This window comes from Xiphophorus maculatus, chromosome 2 (genome assembly GCF_002775205.1).
Source record: "Xiphophorus maculatus strain JP 163 A chromosome 2, X_maculatus-5.0-male, whole genome shotgun sequence".
Taxonomy (NCBI): Eukaryota; Metazoa; Chordata; class Actinopteri; order Cyprinodontiformes; family Poeciliidae; genus Xiphophorus; species Xiphophorus maculatus.
In genome coordinates, this window is record NC_036444.1 from 24,189,784 (window position 1) to 24,210,411 (window position 20,628).

Here is a 20,628-nt window from a genome sequence, read left to right on the forward strand (position 1 = left end):
AACGTGAAGGAACAGATTTGTAGCCCGGACATTGAACTTCTGGCTGTGGGAATGCGGCCGTGTTATTTACCGAGGGAGTTTACGTCCGCCATTTTGATCGCTGTTTACATTCCCCCATCAGCTGATGCAGCGGTGGCCTGTGACGTCATCAGCTCCACCGCAGTCAAACTCCAGACTCAACACCCGGACGTTGTTATTGTGTCTTGTCTCTTGTCTTGTCTCTATGCTGTAACTGCGAAGTAATTTCCCTGCTGGGATGAATAAAGTACTTCTATTCTATTCTATTCTATTCTATTCTATTCTATTCTATTCTATTCTATTCTATTCTATTCTATTCTATTCATCCAATTGCATCTCTCCAGAGATACAGTGGGTTTAGCCATTTAAAAATACATTAAACCAATGTTATGAAACAATATCTAAATATCAGTATCATTCTATTTATAACTAAATCATCTGTGCTTATTTATATAAAGAAAGCCTTATGTATCTGAGTAATGATTCCTGATACTCAGATGGTGACCTCTTTTATAGGGTATTAGGTACTTTATATGTATTTTCCAGGCACCCAATGTCATTTTAGATCACAGTCTATCTGACATCTTGAAATTGGCCGTCGTTTCTTTAAGAACCTCCTGTCCTTTCCTACACTCCTCCTTCAGTACATCATCACAACAATGTTTCTCCATGGTGTCCATCAATGCCATTTGGAGCAGTTTTTAGTGTGTTGTAGTTTGCATGATAAGCTCAGCAGATGCACAGTTCCACCAGGTGTTTGCTAATTGCTGCTGCTAGTCTAGTGGAGCTATGTGGAGCTAGACTAGCAGCTCCACATACAGTAGCTCCAGACTGTGAGGCAGATGTTCGGCTGGAGACTGAAGCTCCAAGTAGCTTTGGGTAAGTAGGCAGAGCATTGCAGGAGCAGGCGACGTAAAGCTCATAAAAGTTGATTTGACATAAACCTTCCCTTTAATAATTTTTATTAACAATAAATTATTTATTATAGTTGTTAGGTTACATAAGCCAAACATTGTACTCAGGTCATGTGAATCAAGCTAACAAGCCGTGTCTGGTTAAATTTACCTCCTGGTTGCAGTCCAGCACACAGAGTTTGGAGCTCTGCTTCTTAGCATCCAGCAGCACGTTGAACATGGTGCAGACAGAGAGTGGAACCCGGAATTCTGTAGATCGACTCGTTTTCGCCATTTTGGCTTCAAACGCAGATTTTGTCCTGCAGGACAAAATGATGACTGATTTATTTTAACAAACAAATTGGTGTGACATTTAGAGGTCGACTGATTATTGCTGATATAGATTTTTGAAATGCAATTACTGACCAATTGCTGGTTTAGCCCAATACCAATTATTTTATTTTGCTTGTACGGTTTTATTTCGATGTGTCCTTTGATTAGAATGTTTTTCAATTGCTGTTACTTGAAACCTGTGAAGTTTTAGGTTGAAGTAAGACAAATGAAGCAGCATTAGTTATTTTTGTAATTCTGGCATGTTTTATGCATTCCCCTGGTTCAGCACACATGATTTCAATTGATGGCTGATTGACAGGGTTTTGCTGAGTTCCAATCATTTGAATGGGGTGTGTTGAGGCAGGGAAACATCTATAACATGCAGGTCTTGAGGACCAGGGTTAAGAAAAACGCTGACGTCAAGTTGCGTCAGCAGCCACACTACTGCACATCACCTTCAGAATGGAACCAAGAATATATTATTCTAACTATTTAAACTATTTACAATAAGGCTAATAAAAAAACGTACAACTAGCAGCCAGCGTAGATCACCTGGCGCATAAACAAACTGAACTGAACATTAAGTGATGTTCCATGAGCTTCCTCCCCAAAGGAGAAATGTGTTCTGATTTGACTTTTTTGTTTGTTTGTTTACATAACTGTGGCTGTGAAAAGGTTCTCCAGTTGCTCTGCCATTTGGGAAAATATAGGTAACAGCACATACATCAGCACAGTGTCTAAACAGAAGTTGTGTAGCATCTCTGTCTGGGTCCATGTCAGCTTGCTTTAAAGCTGCAATATGTAACTTTTATTTAAAAGAATGTTGTTGTTTTTTTGTTTTTTTTTACATATTTGTTGAAAAAAAAAACTAATTTGCTTTTTTGCATCATGATTTATAATTTTAGACAGATAGTCAAGCGCCTCTGCCTCGATTATCCGTAGTGCTCCCAGTGCTAACTGCAGGAATACACAGAAACAACCAATCAAAGCCACGAGGAGGGTCTTAGCACTGTCAATCACCCTGGTGTACATGCTATTCACACCCTCTATATGCACAACAGCTGCAATGCTGTGATGTCCAAACACATGCCAGTCTAAAAATGAAGCAAAAACAAGTAAAAATTGGCAGGCTGATAATGTCGGTTGACCTCTAGTAATATTTACTCATGCTGTTAGAATGCTGGAGGCTCCTGACCTTTTGACACAGGCCACCATCATGTCACTGGCCATCAGTTTGAGTCTTTGCTCCAGATGTTTGGCAAACTCTGGTTCTGGCCAGTGCAGGTCCATCACAAACATCTGCAGAGCGTCCAGCTTCCAGAACAAATCCTCAGAGGTGGCCGATCCATTACTGCAAGGTGGAGAATGTCCGCAGCAGAAAGCAGTACATACAAACACATTTCAAAGACCTGTGGAGTTCATCAATCTTTGTTTTGATGAACTAATTATTTAACGATAAAAGCAAAACCTGAAAAGCAAGAGAATTGTAGTTTTTCATGCTATAATCCCATAAAAAGATTTGTCTAATACTTTTTAGCTTTCCCTGCCATCGTCTTTTGGAGGTGGAATCTAAAAAAATCTTTACATTGGTCATTTGATTGTGTCAAACAACTTTAACAAAGTAACATGCTATAACTTCCAGTATACAGAAAATGCAATCATAGCGGTGCTTTTACATTGTAGGACATATAATTATTTCTCACTGAACATATAAGACAGACGTTCATTGGCAAGTTCAGTCCTGATCCTGATATCATGCATCTCAACAATTCTGCTGGTCTTGCAAGACAGATCTCCTGGTTCTGAGTGTCAGTGACACCAGAAAAGCGTTCATGTTTGCCATTTGTGTTGTTAAGTCAGTTATGTTTCCCATTTTGAATGTTGGCAACCTTCCCATTTTTGACTCCTGTGTTTTAAAATAAGATTCAAAATTGCAGAAGAAATTCTGCTTTCCATAATTTGGTCATTTGCTGGGCAATTACGGTATAACTCTTTACCAACAAACAAGTATCAGTGGTTATGGTGAGATCCTTAAAAAAAGCTCTGTGTCAGTGTAGGTGTCTGTCCATCTTTTGTCCCTCTCTCTGGGTCCTCTGTGTGGGGCCTCCTGAGATTCGTCCTAATGCCCATTCACCTCATTCACAAAATGGTTCCATCATTAATCACAAATCAAAGCAACCATGTCGCGTGAATGTGAGCCTTTGAAAACCAAACTGACATCAAGAAACCAGGGGAGGTCTGGAGGTGCTGGACCCCAGCAGGATCAGTAAGGAGAGTTACACAGACAGTCAGTGTTTGGTGTCTCCCATTGTAAAGGATGAAACACCTCTCATCACCTCCTAGTGACATAAGTGGCTGTTCCACTGTTCATCATGAGTCAGTCTTGGCCAAGCTACAAAAAGAAGATGACTCGATCTGTGCCGCCCCGGCAGCCTGCTACAGGGGCTCCATGAGGTCTGCCGCTGGGCAGAGTGAGGCCGGTATGTTGAAGAGGTAACGCTAAACATCATGGAGTTACTGAGCTTCATGATGCCACAGTGGAGAGGAGCCAACCCTCTACCAAAAACTGAAGGCTGAATATGGGTCTTAATATAAAACATTTGTCATACCATCACTTTCTGTCATCCAATTCAAGTTATTGTTAATAGTCAAATTTCTTAGTATTACATAGAGAAATGCTCCTTTATGTTCATTTAAAGGAGAACCAAAAAACTAAAGTACATAGGAAGGAACATCCTGTGCAGATCCCTAGAATTTGTTGCATGATTGTCAGATGTTGCAGTAACTGAAGTTTTTCCATCTCTGGCAACATGCAGAATTTGTATATGTATATGCGACTATGACACATCCTCATTGTTTCTGAATATACTTAGTTTAGTTGACTATTGTTTGACAAACTCGTAAATAAAGCGCAACTTCATAAATACATTATTCCTGTTCTCAGTTGCTGCAAATATCCATGAAATTAGTTCAATTTTTGATTCCTTTCGTGAACATGACCCTGAGACCCCTGCCAATTATGTACTCGGGTTCAAAGCTGCGTGTTTTCACTTGGTAAACAGCACCATGAGAACAGAGACAGATGGACGTCTTGCTGCTTTCTCTCCCCTGCAAACAGGTTAGACAGTAACAAGACAACCCTCAGTACCATCAACATCCAAGTGTACAGCGCCCACAACTAGAACCACGGCCACAGGGGAGGGGGGAGTAACAAGTCCTTTTAGCTCCCTCATTTTTCTCACTTTGCCTTTAAAAGACTGCTACCTTAAAAATGCCGCACAGAAATAAATACTTTGGGTTGAGTCTGTGTTGCAATTAAAAGCTTGGTGGATATCCCCCTCATGTCTAATTACTGGTGCTCTTCAGTGAACGTGCTCCGCCCTGCTCCCCAGGGAAACGGGACGATCCCACTCACCCGTCTGTGCTTGTTAATGAAGTGCCAGCTTTTTCTCCCCTCTGTTTTTTTTTTTCCTAAAGTAGTGGCCGGCCAAGTGAAGTGAGGTAGAGGAGCAGTGTGTACTGTGCTGTGGGAATGGTTGGCAGAGTCAGACTGAAGTCTTTTTAAGAAAAACACCCTCAAATGGTCTCCTGAGAACCTCCAAACTCTCTATTGCCCTCCAAAATGGCCATCCAAGCTAGTTCTGCTGCAAAGCTACAAACCAGACAAATGAGTTCTTTGGAAAAGCAGGAAGAACAGGTGTTTGTCACCAATTCAGTGCTTTACTTTCCTTGTTTAGTTAGAGTTAGTCATTCTACCTAGCCAATACCACTAATGCAGCATAGTGAGGAGAATGTTTGATGACTGAACTAGTAAACTTTGGCCTCCATATGGGTCGCGCTGCACTCCAGCTCCACTCCAGGATCCTTCAGTGACATTTTAATGACAGACAAAAAAAACAGAATAAGCAAAAAAAATAAATAAATTATGTAAGGAAAAATGCTGAGGTCACAAATGGCTGGACACATTTCATGGAGCATCACAGCAGTCCAGGATCATCACACTACCACCACCATGTTTGACTGTAGGTATATGCATGTTGCAAGTTTGGTTTGGTTAGTCAACAGAATATTTCCCCAAAAGTCTTCAAGACACTTTTTGGTAAATGTGAAAGGGCCCTTTGTGTTCTTTCAGTCAGCTGTAGTTTTATAGACTTGGAACTCTTACTGAGGTCAAATTTTCCCAGTTTTCCTTTCTAATTGTTGAATTGGTGCAGTGAGGCCTGCAGAGCTTAGATGCTGTTGTGGGTTCTTCTGGGACCTCCTGGATGAGTCCTGATGACCTGGTCCTGAGGTCCTCCATTGCTCCATGTTGTCTCCATGTGTGGATAGCGGCTCTGGGTCTCTGGGTCTCCTCCCAGTGAGACATGGTGGAACAACCCATAAGGGTGGCATTCAGGAGGCATCACAACCAGAAGATCTGGACAGATTCTGCTTGGTGATTTTGGGATTTTACAGGTGTTGCCGTAATCAGGTTTGGGTGTGGCTAGCGTAATTTACCCCAAAAAGTTAATAATGGTAGTTCTTTTTTTACCCCTTCAGGGGGTCTTTTGTGGGCTGTAGTGTCCCTTATATTAAAGTAGGCTGGCAGGAAAGGGGGAAGGAGAGGGCGGAAGACATGCGGCAAATATCGTCGGGTCCGGGAGTAGAACCCACGACAGCTGCGTCGAGGACTCGAGGCCTCCAAACATGGGTCGCGCTAAATCATAATTTAGCATGAGATTAGGTAAGGTTATCATCAGGTCATTACTATATTTAAGCAGGACAATATAAACTCGACAGCAGAGGTACGTCCTGGATGTATAGCAGGCATAATACTTTAAAATTCTGAGACACAATTTTACTACAAGTCCCTGAAGTTGTTGGAAGCCTGGCCTTACTGGTCAAAGTCAAACACAGTCAATGGAGTAGTATTTTCCAATGGTAGCATATCATCCTAGACCACCAGAATACAAGGGAGATATGGAAGAAAGTGAAATGGAGATTAGTAACACTGCAAAAATAAAAATTAAAAATAGAGAAATGTCAGATAGAAAAAAGCAAAGATTTCAAGTATTAAAACTCAGGTTGAAGATTCTTTATTAGCAGTGAAGGATTTCATTAAAATCCTAAGCGCATAAGTTGAAGAGTTTTAAAAATTTTTGCAGTACAACAATGCTTAGCAGTTTCTTTTTATCAAAAGCAAAAAGATATGCATCACAAAATTAAGTTATTATCTAAGCCACTAATGTTTATGAATGCCTTTCCTTCACCCACTCTGTCTCTTCTCTTCTGTTGAGCTGCTGATGATGCATTGTTAATGTGTTTACTATTAAGAACTATTATTTAAAATTTTTCATGCTGATGACTTGCCTCCATTTTTGCTTCAACTGCATGTTTCAGTTTCCCAATTTCTTATTTTAGACACACTTGACTTATGAGGAAAAAAACCACAATATTTTGTTTATAGTCTTCAATGAAACTTTAGATAGTTTGATCCTGTCCCACCATTTTAACTGGCACATTGTGGGCTGTGACAGGAGTTAGCTACATGCAGGAACTTCATTTTATCATAACTGCAGTTTTAGAGATGTTGTTCAGCTGAGGCAAAACATCCAGTTTTCAAACTATTTGGCATTATGTCCATTTAAAAAAAATAAAAATCAGAAACACCAGCTAATGTCACAATAGGGCTGCACAGTACTGAATAAACATCCTTCAGTGCATTCATTGATCCAGCCAGGGATGCAGGGAGCTAAAAGCCCTTTCTGGTACAAACATGTTGCTTCAACACTGTGATAGCATTGAACCATCACTTAATCTTTTCATCTACTTCTTTAATGTTGAAGAATGTTCCCATCACCTCATCAAATCACGACCAATCACTTTAAAAAATGTTTTATCAAATATCAACATTGGCTGTAAGAGGCAAAATTTTTATCTCCAATAGGTTTTGGTTCCTGACTGAATCAACAAATAGACCAAAAATGTTGATTATGGTAATGAAAAACCTTTTGTACCTCGGCTTAGTGAAGAATGGAATTTTGTAGCTTTGCTTTCATGCAGTGGTTTATCCAACCATAAAGATTCAGATGCATTTATTTTCAGGATGTCTCATGGTAAGAAAACCAGATGCTCTTCTAAATCGTGCAACTATATTTGGGAAAACGTGAAATACTTTAGGTCTGAATATGCACTGTATAATATTTTCAGTCGTATTCAGTAATCCAGTGAATAACTTGAGTGTGAGAGGTTCAGGTAACTTTGGGTTGTAAAGCTGCTTCAACAGTGCTTCAATTTGGTCTGAATTTCCACTCAATATATTCAGATGTGCTCAACCTCTCATTATGTCACTGTATTTTAAAGAAATGTGGATTTTTAATCACTCTACGTGTACCTTTCTCATCACCTCCAGGAGGAAGAATTAAAACTCAATAAAGCAAATAAAAACATTTCTGGATTGAAAACCTGCTGACATAACACCAGCAAAACATTTTCAGCTTAGTCCACCACAGATAATGTCTGGGTTTAGATTTTAAATGTTGGGCCTTGTAGTAAAATCATTTGTCAATCTTGCTCTCAAAAAACGCAATTCAATATACTTTTACTCCTGTTATGGAATGCTGCTGGATGACTGCCTTGTGGGGCTTGCACAACAAATTCAACAGTGCCACTGTGCTCAAAAATGTATTCATTTGTATTTTGTGATCTGTAAAATCACAGCTTTCTATTGGCTGAGCATTGTGGCCAATAAATACTGGTCAGTCTGCTCTGACCTGCTTCAAAAGCTCCACACTGATCTCTCGCAGGGTTTCATTTTCATTTTCTTCCACTGTTTTATTCTACTCTCCATTGTCTCACTTTACAACATTTAATTCTAATGCGACAAAATACAGATTTTTGTAAATAAAATGTAGCTGGTTCTGCCTGCAGTTAAGCAGAGATCAGCTCCATCAGAGTTGTTTTCAGTACAGCAAAGAGTTATCTGCAGCAGCAGTTATTCATGGTCAACCCTCAACCCTAAATAAATATTAAGAGAAAAGTAAATGAGAAAAATTATCTTATTGACTTTTGAAAAGATTAGTTTGACATCTTTAGAGAGATAGGAATCTCAGCCCTTCATTCTGAGACTGAAGTTTAGATTTAAAGTATTTGAAAACTTTTCTTACTATCAAAGAGAAAAAAAATCAACTTACAAATTATCTGGAAGATTTATTCCTTGCAAGCTGCAACAAAAAACAAGTTGCTGTGTTATTAGGTTGAGAATCTAATTGTAGAATGCACACTTCACAGCACAAGCACTACTGACTGAGATTGCATTCCACTGACTGTCATATACAAGCTGGATCTGAAAATCCTGCTCTGCTGTCAAGTAGATGAACGAATGCTCAAATCACTAAAATATTATCACAAAGATCAAAACTAGGAAATAGTAGCATGCAGACTCAAGAGGATGAGATACCTTTCATATTCTTTTTAGTGAAAATAACATTCAAACAGACACAAAATCAACATGCCTGTGAAAACACTGAGGGCAGTCTGAGTCAGTCCAGACTACAGGTCTTCATCTGGACTTGATCCTTTAAGACCACGGGTCCTGAGGAGCCGTGTAGTCTTGTCCAAATGGTTCTGACCGACACTAATATGGCAATGTGATAAAAGTCCAATTCTCCCAATCAAAAAGAAAGAGGATTCCCAAATAGTCCTGTCCTTTAAAACAGAATCCATTAAACCCAGATCTCATCTGGGTCACTGCACAGAATCATCCAAACTCAGCCGTTCAGAATTCTAAGACTTTTACATTAACACAACGACACAGAGAACACAGGAAGGACAGAAGGGACGGCAGGCGGACAGGCCTGGTAAATACTGAGATCAAATGCCAGACTTTTCCAGACTGGATGGGAACCTGGGAGACAATGGTGTGATCCAGCCACAGAACGTGTTAATGTCGAGAAATATAGGAAGAGCCAACTCATTGATAGATCTTGCAGAGTTTTTCAGGGCTTTAATGTTCTGTTCAAAGCTCAGGTACTAAATGGTGGCAAATAACCTGTGTTTAAAACTGCCTTAGTAAATCTGAGATCCAGAGTGTTAATCATATTACTTTTTTTTTTAAATCCCATTTCTCTGATCAGAATTTTAGTTCTTGTCAAACTAAATATTTAATCCTTTATTGTACTAATTCTCATACCTACATTAACAATCACTACCTATTTTACTTTGTTCTGTTTTATTGCTTTAGTTTACCCTTTATGTAATGGTTAAACTTCTTATGTTGCTCCATAGTTAGCTATTGATGTTTTTAATGTACCATTGAAATAAAATAACAACAATAGTTAAAAGTGGTGGTAAAAAAGTGCTTACCAGAGTTTCGGACTAGTTTTGGTTTCTGATGACAGGATCAAAGCCAGTGCAGCTGCTTTGGGAGTTTGTTTATAATAAAATCCAGTTTTTGAGAAAAACAGTCAACAGCAGAGCTATAAATATGTAATGTAAACATGAACCTATGATTAAATTGCAAATACTACATGTTAACATGTTTCTCATTGGCTGCTATTCGCTATGATCCTGATAAAAGTCCCTGATGAAAGCCATGGCTTCCTGGTTCTGGAATGGTTCCTGTTGCTAGAGCAGGATTCTGTTTCAGTGGAAACACAACGATCTGGTGCTTAGTTAGTTCTGGCGTCAGCTTGGTGGAAAAGACTCTTCATTAGTTCATTCTTATTTAGGACAGATGTTGAGGATATTAGAGCTCTTAGTCCAGTTGTTTTAGTTCTATTTACCCAAAAGGCTTTGACTAATCTGAACATAGCAGGAGAATGAACTAAAATAAACAGGCTCCAGATTATGAATACATTAATGTTCCTGAAGAGTGAACACTAAGTCCAACAATAAGAGTAGTTTCTCAGATGCTTTGAAGACCTATAGCGTAGACCGTCAGAGGCATGAGCTGCTCCACCGTACATACGTGTTCTCACAGATTGGTCCAATCCAAGCAGGCACCGAGAAGCTGGGCATCTGAGGCAAAGTGAGGGGAAGCCGGGGTATTCTAGGAAGAGGAACACTGGCTAGATTGCTGGTTAACAATCTGCCAAACAGATCCAAACCGTGACAAAGGAGGATTTTAGCAGAACAAAAGGAGAAAGCAAAACAGGTGAAAGAGAAGTGAAAGCAGACATGAGAGTCACTGGCCTGTTCCATTTTATTCTATTTGTTTCTTGTCCCACGCCTTTGCAGAAGGTTTGTGCTGCTTCGGTTGGTTGAGTGTAGAATATTGTCGGTCCAGTTCCCTTTAAATTTTTGGTTTTGGTCACTTTGAAGCCGCAACCATCAAAAGCAGCTATTCAGCCTAAAATCATTTGTTCTGCCCACTGTTTCAGATCGTCAAAACATTCACTTTTGACTAAAGCCTCCAACTGACAGAGCTAAAAGGAAATATCTACCTATAGATGACTTAGCTCTAGGCTGTAGTTGTAAAAGGAGTTAGGTCGATGCATATTGTTCTCCAGTGTTCCTAAAAGTACGTTTTATTAATTGGTCATAGTCACTGTTTTGTTAAAACAAGGACAGAGTAAACATGCCCCTTTTAGATACCTCACAGCCAGAGCAGCATGAATGAAATAAAGCTAAAACAGCTCACAAGTAGCCGTACCTGACTGAATGCCAGGTCTCCTGCTCAAAGCCACGGTGGATGGACTGGGCAATGGCGGTCTCCATCAGGTCAATGTATCGCACCACCAGAGGGATGAACAGGTCCTGCAGGTGTTTGTGGAACGGCCCACTGCAAAGATGAGCTGTGGAAGTGGGACCAACAAAATACAAAGACAGCAGATCTCTTAGTTGTGTACAGTTTTTCATTTAAATATTTCTCTAGAAAATGACGTTTCCAAATAGGATATAGAAATACAAACACTAACTGACAGAACTGACTTCAACCAGGAACTCAACTTTCACCAAAGCTTTTTGATTTTTTTTTTCTGTCTTTGGCCTGGTAACATAAAAACACTGGTCCACATTCTGACCCTTTATTGTGTAGTTAGGAAGTAAAAGGAAAATGTTGCTTTCAAAATTGTCCATGGAATCCTGAAAAGTATGGCATACATTTGTATTTAGCTACTTACCAGTGCAACCAATTGTTTCAGAAGCAACCTAGACGCTAAACAGTATGTGCCTGAATGCAACATAGACTCAGGCCCTGTTTACATGACAACCTGGTGAATCTGGTGGTTCTGTTTAAAGCAGGGTTAGGTTCTACAAATGTACCTGCATGTTCTGCTGGTTTTCATGTGAAACGTCAGACACAGGCAGTGAAAACACTAAAAAGTTTCACACACAAAAAAAACATCTTTCACTTTATTTTTAGAGCATTCTAGCCTTCCTGAGTGCAGCTGAGAGTTTTTAAACCTCCCATGGTCTTAGCATGATGCTCAGGAGGAGCGCTGCAGATGTCAGGGTCAGGCAGCAGGGAAGTGGGGGGGGGGGGGGGGGGGGGGGGGGGTTGTTCCGTCAGACCGTCAGTTCCCGAAACCACACAAAAAGCCCCTCATAAAAGCGCGCAGTGTTTGTTATTTTCTCTAACAGATGCTTGGCAATCATGAAAGGTTAGGGGGCTTCACTCTGTGTGCGTGTGTGGAGGGGGTGGAGAGAGTATGATCCATAAAGGGAAGGGGAGCTGCGGGGGGTCGGGGGGGGGCAGTCTATGCTTTGCAAGTCAATTCAAATGGATTTCTTAACACTTTATGTTGAAAACCTTGAAGCAGTAGCATGTTCAGTATTTAACCCCTGACCCTTTGCTACCTGAGACTGCTGGATGTGAGCGTGACTGACCTCCTGTCAGATTCTTAGGAATCTCACTTCAACAACACTTCAGGTTGGCTACAGCCAACAAGGAGTCACGACTAGAGAACATACTCATACAATGGTTCTTTATAACAGACAAAACACTTTTGAGGATGAAATAATCTTCAGTGGGTACTGTAGTGTAGCAGGACGCTAATTATCTACCCATCATGTTGACGCTGTCTTATCTGCAGTCTTTAGGTAACACATGCATGTTGAGGTTCAGAATCACTGGTAAAACCGTGTGCTCCAAACAGGCTCCTTTGCTAAACGGACAGCAAGCTGACGTGTTGTGTGACAGAGCGCTAGAACAGAACCAAGGCTTCAGCTGAAGGCAATTTCAACATGAAAACATCTACAAGTAAAAGACTAAATTCTGTAAATAGGCTTGATTTTTGGACCGTCTGTGACAGTGCAGCCATTTATGACATCATGCTCAGTTCCCCCCACCTAATATCTCCTCTGTGGGTTTAAGACAGACAAATAACTCTTGACAGACTGTGCCAGCCCACAGAGACCAGGGGAAAGAGTATTGGGTGAGAAGCAAGCAAGCGAGTCTCCCAGGACTTCATTAGTTTTAATTCCTTTCGCTCTGCTCCATCATAATTAACACTAGCCTTTTTGCCCTCCAGAGACTAAAACTTGCCTCCACCATAACTGTTCGCTTTCACATGTTGACAATCAAGTGAGCATTTAAATAATCAGCAGAACTGAGGGATAGCACACTTTGAATTATAGTTACAGTAAGTCATCAAAGATCAGCTGACTGAAGGTCACTCCTGATATTTACAAAAAGAAATCTGTATTAAGAGTAACAAAAAAATATGGATTTATTAATATCAGTTATTTGAATTCAAATGCACGTTTTTATTTTATTATGTTCATAATTATAAGATAGAGGACATAATTTATACAAAAGCAGTCAAATGTATGCTTCAGTTTTGCCCATGTTTTGTCTTTTCGATTGCCTCATTACATTCCAAATCAAAATGGCTTGTGTTGTGACACCTGGAATAATTACAGCCTGAACAGAAGATGGTAATTAGACAGAATTTAAAATATGGGCTACAAAAAGAGATTTGTTGCTTCTTTGCAGAATGATACTAGATTTGTTTTTTGTTCCTAACATTGCCCCTGGGCTGTCTGTCTATCTGGCTGCCTGTCTGTTACTGTAGCTGAGGTACTTGGGCAGCAGCCATGTTAAATAACGCCTTGCATCTCGCCAGATCTCTGCTGGCTCAAAGACAAAGCGCTTGATACAAATTCAATGAGCCCGGATCTTTTTTCCATCAGTCAAAAACGAACACTGAATTTGGGTTCGTCGGGATAAAACTATCTTGTGCAATGTTGATGTTTCTAATACTGCAGTGTTTTGGGTTTTTGTTCTCTTCCACTATGTCCGGACCTTGACTTGTGAGGAAAGAAAAAGTTGTTACAAAAACAAATGGGCCAAGCAATTTCACTCTCCCAGAAATCATGTAGCGCTGCTTTGTTGGATGCTTTCCAGATGGTTCTCTGCTCACAAATACCTCCTTTTGATCCACAGTAGTTCTTTATTTGCAGCTGCTGTTTTGTATTTGTACCTAAGAGAAAGAGTTTTTCCTTGACATCCATTCTGTAATATTCTTATTTTTAGAAGGTTTTTTTGAAACATGTTTTAGATACTGTTGTGTTAAATTTGCCTTCACAAACTACTAAGTTTTTTGTGTTCAAACATGTAGATTTAAGAAGAAAAAAAAACATACAAAGCTACAGATAAAGCAGTTAATAAAGCTGCAGTCAGACATTTATCATCAGTATGAATGTCCAAGTAATTTTCTTAAGATTGTACAACACACAGTGTGAGCCACTGACACAAATAAAACATAGTGTAGATTTAAAAAAAGTAGTTTTACAGATCTGGACGACAATTCCAACTTATTAAAGTTTCTTTTTTTAAGTATTATTTGTGGATAATGTGGTAGTGTAGCTTGACAAACAGCCGTACTTCTGTTGCCACAACGCACGGCTGTCTTTGTTTACAAACACTGAATGGGTCTACATATGCATCACATAATTATGCATTCACGTTTACTAGGACGGTCTGACATGGCAGCTTTGAAAAGTTGTAAACCATAGAAAGGAAAAAACATGGACACTACAAAAAGGTTGCATGCTGCTCAGAGGAATGAAAAACAACATGAACAATCATTAATACCTAAAATAGAGCTTACTCATTATTTCTGCAGTAGGTTAGTGTATCTAGACAGTAAAAAACATTTTAGGGTAACATATTGGTGTTTTATCTGTTTCTTATAACATCAACTTGTTTTCTGCAAGGGATCATGAAATGATGTTTGGAGGCACTATTCTTAATTGTACTTGTTCACCATATTTGGTACATTTTTGAACAAAATGTAATAATAATATATCATAAATGATAGGCAGAAATGATCAATTAACTGTCCATAACAGTGCTTTCCTTTTAGATATAAAGTCAACTTAAACAAAAATGAGTCAATGGAACAAAGTTGACATTTTTACCACCACTTAAAATGCAGTAAACAAATGAATTATTACTTCAAAAATTCATTTCTGAGTTTAGCTAATTGATAGAAATGAGGGAGGGATGGGCGGACGGGATATTTGTCATGTTTTGAGATAACCTCTTGAACCACACGCAGATCATCAAGCGATGAGTGACTGCTTCCCAGCTGCTCATATCTCCAACCTGCAGATTGTAAAACCAGCTGCAGGTGTGCCAGTCTGCCCGGCTCACACGGAGATCCTGTCAGAGGGAAGGGCTCTCACTCTGACCCAAAACCCAGGGACCTGACACATCCAGGACAGTAAACAAATGGCTCTTACTCATTCATAATTCCACTAAGTAACAAAGCTAGGGTTTTCACTCTCATTTACTGTTTCGCTCACCAGTGGTTTTTTTCTCTAGTCCACTGAAGAAGCAGTTTGGTTCAGACATATGAACCATGTATAGAGAGGTTAGAAAACAACTCAAAACTCACAGTCTGCTCGAAGGAAGTTGTTCAGGAGTTGGAATAGTGGGAAACTGTTCCAGGAGTCGGTGGGTTGTGCCTGTAGAGCAGAATCCATGTCTGCTCTGTACAGAGACAGGAAGCTCTCAGCATGCTCTGCCAACAGCTCTGGCCACCATGAGAAAGCCTGACATTGATGGAAAAATGGAAACAAAGGCATCAGATGCTATGAAAGATTACAGTGTTTACATTTAGTATAGGAGATATATGCAAACATGAACATGACATGATAAAATTCTAAAGTGGTAAGAAGGAAATGTCGAGTCATAACTCTGTAATTACAGTGTTTAGTTGATCCTCAAGGCAGAGCTGGAGGAGCAGTCCATAAGTAACGTTGCTTTTTATTTCCTATGACTCAACTCCTATTTAAATTCACCTTTGAATGGCTGCCACATTATTTTGGTTATGCTAACCACATGTTCCACCTATCTTACATTTCTGCATTACAGGCTCTATTTCCAAGCTGCTGGCGCAGAGATGGAGGTTTTGAAAATGAACAGTTTTGAGGATCGAAGAACCACCAGGTTAGTTAAATGCAGTTTGTTGACAGGAGTACAAACTGAAAAGGTGCATTTAAAAGGCCGAGTGATTCATCCTTCAAGGCCACGAGTACAAGGGACTGTTGCCTAGTCAACTCTCCGTCTTACGTCTCTGCTTCTTTTTCTTTCTCCATCAAACAGAAAAACTGACCTCAGGACATCAGCATACGGCTGAATGCTAGTTGCACTTTTCTCTTAGGTGTCCTTTAGCTGTCAAAAGCAGAGGTCATCTGAGCAGGCTGACCTTGGTCAACTGGAGAACCACATCACCCTTGATGCTCTTTAGAAAAAGCGAATCAACAAGTACTTTTGAAACAACATCTGCAAACGGTTTTCACCCTGTTTTGGGCTTGAAAGCAGCTGACAGTCACAGCAAGCAAAGATGTCTCACATCTACCTCTGTTCATTTAGGCTTTAGCTGCTTTTAAAATGACATCTCACTTTTACAGATCTTCATCATCAAGACCTTTTTAGGACACAACATAAAATAGAAGCAGTTCTTCTGTGACTGCTGTGACATTTTTCAGGGAAAAAAGATCTTTGAATTCAAATGTAGGGGATGCTCCCCACAAAGTAAAATTCATCCATTATAGGTATGAAAACTGAATGTTTCCAAACAGTATAGGGCTAAAGTTCCTGCACATATATGTTTCAGCAAATACTCTTACTAAGCATGTCCCCCCAGAACATCCATAGAAACAAACCTGAGCCCTCAAATAACTAAGTCCACTCGAGTTATGGCCAACAGTGGCATCAGCTTAAACTCCATATGTGTGCATTGCAATAAACTTGCTTTTCCTTTTCTCTGGAGCCTTTTAGCACATCACTACCACTGAATACCGAGAACACACCACACGAGGCACAAATGTGGAGATACTACGACCCAGCCATCAGTCTGTCTCTTGGTGAGGTCCTTTAATAATTATTCTATTTTATTTTTGGTCATACTTTAACTTTGATCACATTAACCCATGAGATAAACACACGCTATGTCGCTAAATATACAGTCCATCATTAAAGTATTCACAGTGTTTCACTTTTCCACATTTTGTTACATTACAGCCTTATTCAAAATTGCATTAAATCAATCTCTTTCCTCAAAATTTTAAATATCTCATTATAATGAGGAAAAAATTAGGGGTTTTTTTGCAAATGTATCAAATAGAAAACAAAGAAACATATTTATTTAAGCATTGGCACCCTGTTTCACTGATCACTCTTGAGATGATTCTAAAGCTGAAATTGAGTCCATCTGTGGTCAATTCAGCTACAAATACATAAGTATTTGTAGATCTTCTGTGGATTATGAGCTATGATCCCATGTTTGGCCTGAACCTAAACCTACTTTAAATTTCTCCACAACTTCCTTCTTGTTTGTTTCCTTGGTCTCCATGATGCTACATGACTAACTGGGTGTTCTATTTTGATTTTTTTACAAGTGCCTCCAGGTGACATATGTTGTGAATTGATGCTATATAAATAAACTAAATAGAATTAAATGATGTGACTTGTTCAATAATGTTCTCCGTCAAACTCTGAGGAATTCACAGGACCTCAGAGTTTGGTCCTGTGAATGGTCCCACTCAAACTAGTGGATTCTATTTAATAAATACAGTAAGTGACGTCTGAGGATCAGAGTGTGCAACTTTTGGAACGGTACATGGAATCTATGAATGGCAGCTGGCCATTAACATTATTAGTGTGCAGCCTGAGGTTTGGTCAAAGAAGAGAAATTTAGTGCGTTTAACTTGATACAAACAGTTGGTAGCTTAGCAATAAGTTCAAGCCGTTCTTTTCACAGATAATTTTAGAGAAATGTCTCCAAAATTGACTTCATCTTCCTTTTCCATTTCTGCTAACATGAAAATGGTTTCTTTGTCCAAATTTGTCTGCTAGCTGGAGAAATATATTGTTGCTTTCATATGCATTTTTTCCCAAATTAAGAGTCAGAAAAAGTTAAAAATCATAGAGAAAAGAAAATATATAGAGGTACAATAAAAAATTATTGAGAAAGATGAAAGAAAAAGCAGCAAATGCAAAGGAACAATAAAAACAGAAACAAAATGCATTTCTACATGTAAAACATTTGAGCTGCATTTAGTTGCATCTTCTATCTTCTACTCTTTAAATCAAATATATTTAGTGAGTTTTAGGTTTTGAACCTAATTGTGTGACTTTGTGGGAGATAAACGATACAGTAAGTTGTGATCATTTTTTATTAATTTTTTAAAACTCCAAGAGTTTAACAATCTAGAGTTTTTAGGTTAGCATTTAAATAGAAAGAAGAAAAAGACAAGAGTGGAAACTATTTAACAGAGTGCTTAGTGGCATGTTTTTGTATCCTGTGTTGCACCACGAGTGAGATGGAAGTGTGTTACATTGATCTGACTCTTGTGTGTTAATAAGCTAAATGTTCATTTTAATGCATCTGACAGTTTGCAGAGTTTGAGGTTAATGTCCTGTTCACACTAAATGTTGTTGAGCAGAAATCATTGTGATGTTTAATAAAACTCATTATCAAACATTTTGCTCATGCAATTTGAAACAAGACTTTAAATTATTCTCAAGTAAAATAAGTAGTTATTTTAACTTGATAGTGTGAGTGAAAATAATAGAGAAGTGTGTGCTGCTTAACTAGGGGAGGGACATTTTTTCTTGCATATTGTGAAATAATTATTTATATTGAAGCATTAAGTTAAAACTCACAGTTCACAACTAATGAACTTTAAAAAAAGTTTTAGACACCTATCTCTTGTTAAATCAACTTCATGAACTGTAATTTCTGAGTTAAATCAATTCAATTTTCTTGTTGACTTAAGTTCCATTTTCAAGGCAGCAGGTGGACTTTGGTTTTCAAGCTAAATCACCTTCAAATGTTTTACATTGTAGGACAACAGCATACTTAAAAATGAAGAGAAAAAAGATTGCTGGAGGAGAAGCAATCATTTACAGGAGAGACATAGGACTGGTCAGATAAGGGGAGAGAAAAAAGAAGTAAATGAAATGTGTTCATTCATCCAACTAAGCAAAAGATTTCTAAAGTGGTTGATTTCTCCAGGGCTAACTTTCATTTCAAAGATAAGCAAAAACCTTATCACTAAATCACTATATGACTGTACAAACATGGATGCATCCGCTCATATAGTCTTAAAACAAAATGTTATTAGACATCTCTTCCCTGTGGGACACCAGTTACTCCGACCATCACAGAGAAACGATTCCTAGTGAGGCTTAAGATGAACAGAAAGCAAAGAAGGCAGAGGAGCTCGATTTTTTCCCCCAGAGATTATCTGTCTTATGTTAGGACATAGCAAATGTTTTAATACATATGTAAAATCTTTTTTTGTTTGAGTTGATGCATTTTGACGTGCTTCATTCCCGAGGTAATTTTCCGTTGCAGCATGTAAACTTCCCCATTCACTCCCAGAGCGTTAAAGTTCCTCACCACATCGCTTAGGATTTGTTGCTGTGCGCTTGCGCAGTGTGAAGGAAAGAGGAAATCAACTGTACACACAGGCTGCAAAGTAAGAAACTGGTGATCATGATAAACAACAGACAGTGATCGGCGATCACCGGTCAAACACTTTTTCTCGGCTGATTATGATCGATGGCCGATTAATCAGCACACCTCTAGTTTATGGTATTAATAATGACTTGATATTGACCAATATTAAGAGAAAATGGACTTAATGTTGGTCCTGCTTGCACAGGCCAGGTCCCCATTTGATGTCGAGCTGCTGGATCTCCACCTATGTGGTAGGAGGCATTGCAGGCTGTCCCAGCTCTGTTCAACGTTTAAACCTGCTGAAAACTGATTAAGTCTTTTGATTCCTGGACAGAACTGGAATATTACTTGTGCGGGGACTTTATCGGTATATGGACATTTCTGAAAGAATTTGATCATCAACTTATTGGAAATGTTTGTGGTTAATAAACTTAATAAAGTTTAACCTAACCTAACCTAATGTAAAATTGAACCAGTTTTTTGATGAAAAGAGTTTATGCTACATAATTCTTTTTACATAGACTGTAAATAATATATAATAAAAATCATCTTCCGCATGATTTTTCTGTCAGTGGTGTGTTAAATACAACCTGTTTCATCCCTGAATTTTTGTGTTCTGATAAAAAGCCCCTTACTTTAAATACTTATCGCCTCATTGTAACATCATTGCAGATCATAAATGCTACACAAGACAAACTGTTTTTTATGGTCTAGTTTTGAGCATTTTATTTTATCTTACTGATCTTAAATGAAACACGCAGTGAGAGCTTACCAAATAAAAACTTCTGATGGCGGCTGGTTGCAGTTACTTTATTTAAGAATATCAATGATGAGAAAGGACAGAATAAAGAAAACACACTGCACATTTTAGATTTAAACTTGCAAAAAGTTTTTAAATCATATCCTTCCTATCCCACATGTCAACCAGTTAAAAAAAACAGGGCCCTTCCTGATAGTTTTGGAAGGCACTGTAGCTGTGTACTGTGCTTATTCTAGGACTGTTTTTGAGAGTCACCTGAAATCTATCTAGAAGTATTTATTTGAATTCAAACTTACACTTACCAGAGCTATTGTCCTGGATTTTTCAAAGCTGAAAATATATAAGTATTTTTTTTGTTTACTTTACTGAAACTATAAAACATGTTTTAGAGATTCATTGTGAATGCTTAGCTAGTGCTCCTGTGCTGTTCTAGTTTTATATCTCCCTGTTCAGGCTGACAGCATGTTATTAACATAGTCTACTGGACCACGCCACAATTTAAAAGTCTTAAATACATAAAGGGACATCTCACAATAAAGTGATACAAAGCAAGAAAGCAGCACCTACATTGACTAACTCACTGATAAGTTCATGAAGGAACAGCAAGAGAAGTCAGTAATGCAGAGAGCATGTTCTTGACATTCAAATTAACCATGCAAACAATTCCGATGTCTAAATTTAAGCTGTGACAGCTTTGTGGCAGATCTCGGACAAAAAGCTTGTAATTTGT

The 20,628-nt window shown here is 38.8% G+C and overlaps 1 protein-coding gene across 2 annotated transcripts in view; it reads right to left on the minus strand.

Moving 5' to 3' along the window:
• LOC102224657 (calcium-dependent secretion activator 2) overlaps positions 1-20,628 on the minus strand; it is a 147,636-nt gene that overhangs the window by 35,316 nt on the left and 91,692 nt on the right. The window contains exons 18-23 of one of the 2 annotated variants that reach the window (XM_023347483.1): positions 15,065-15,221; positions 10,876-11,017; positions 10,192-10,272; positions 8,417-8,446; positions 2,440-2,595; positions 1,084-1,231 (exon numbers count right to left, since the gene is read on the minus strand). In XM_023347483.1, the coding sequence (XP_023203251.1) occupies positions 1,084-1,231; positions 2,440-2,595; positions 8,417-8,446; positions 10,192-10,272; positions 10,876-11,017; positions 15,065-15,221 (714 nt within the window). The remainder of the gene's footprint in view (positions 1-1,083; positions 1,232-2,439; positions 2,596-8,416; positions 8,447-10,191; positions 10,273-10,875; positions 11,018-15,064; positions 15,222-20,628) is intronic. The other variant, XM_023347490.1, reaches the window with a different exon arrangement.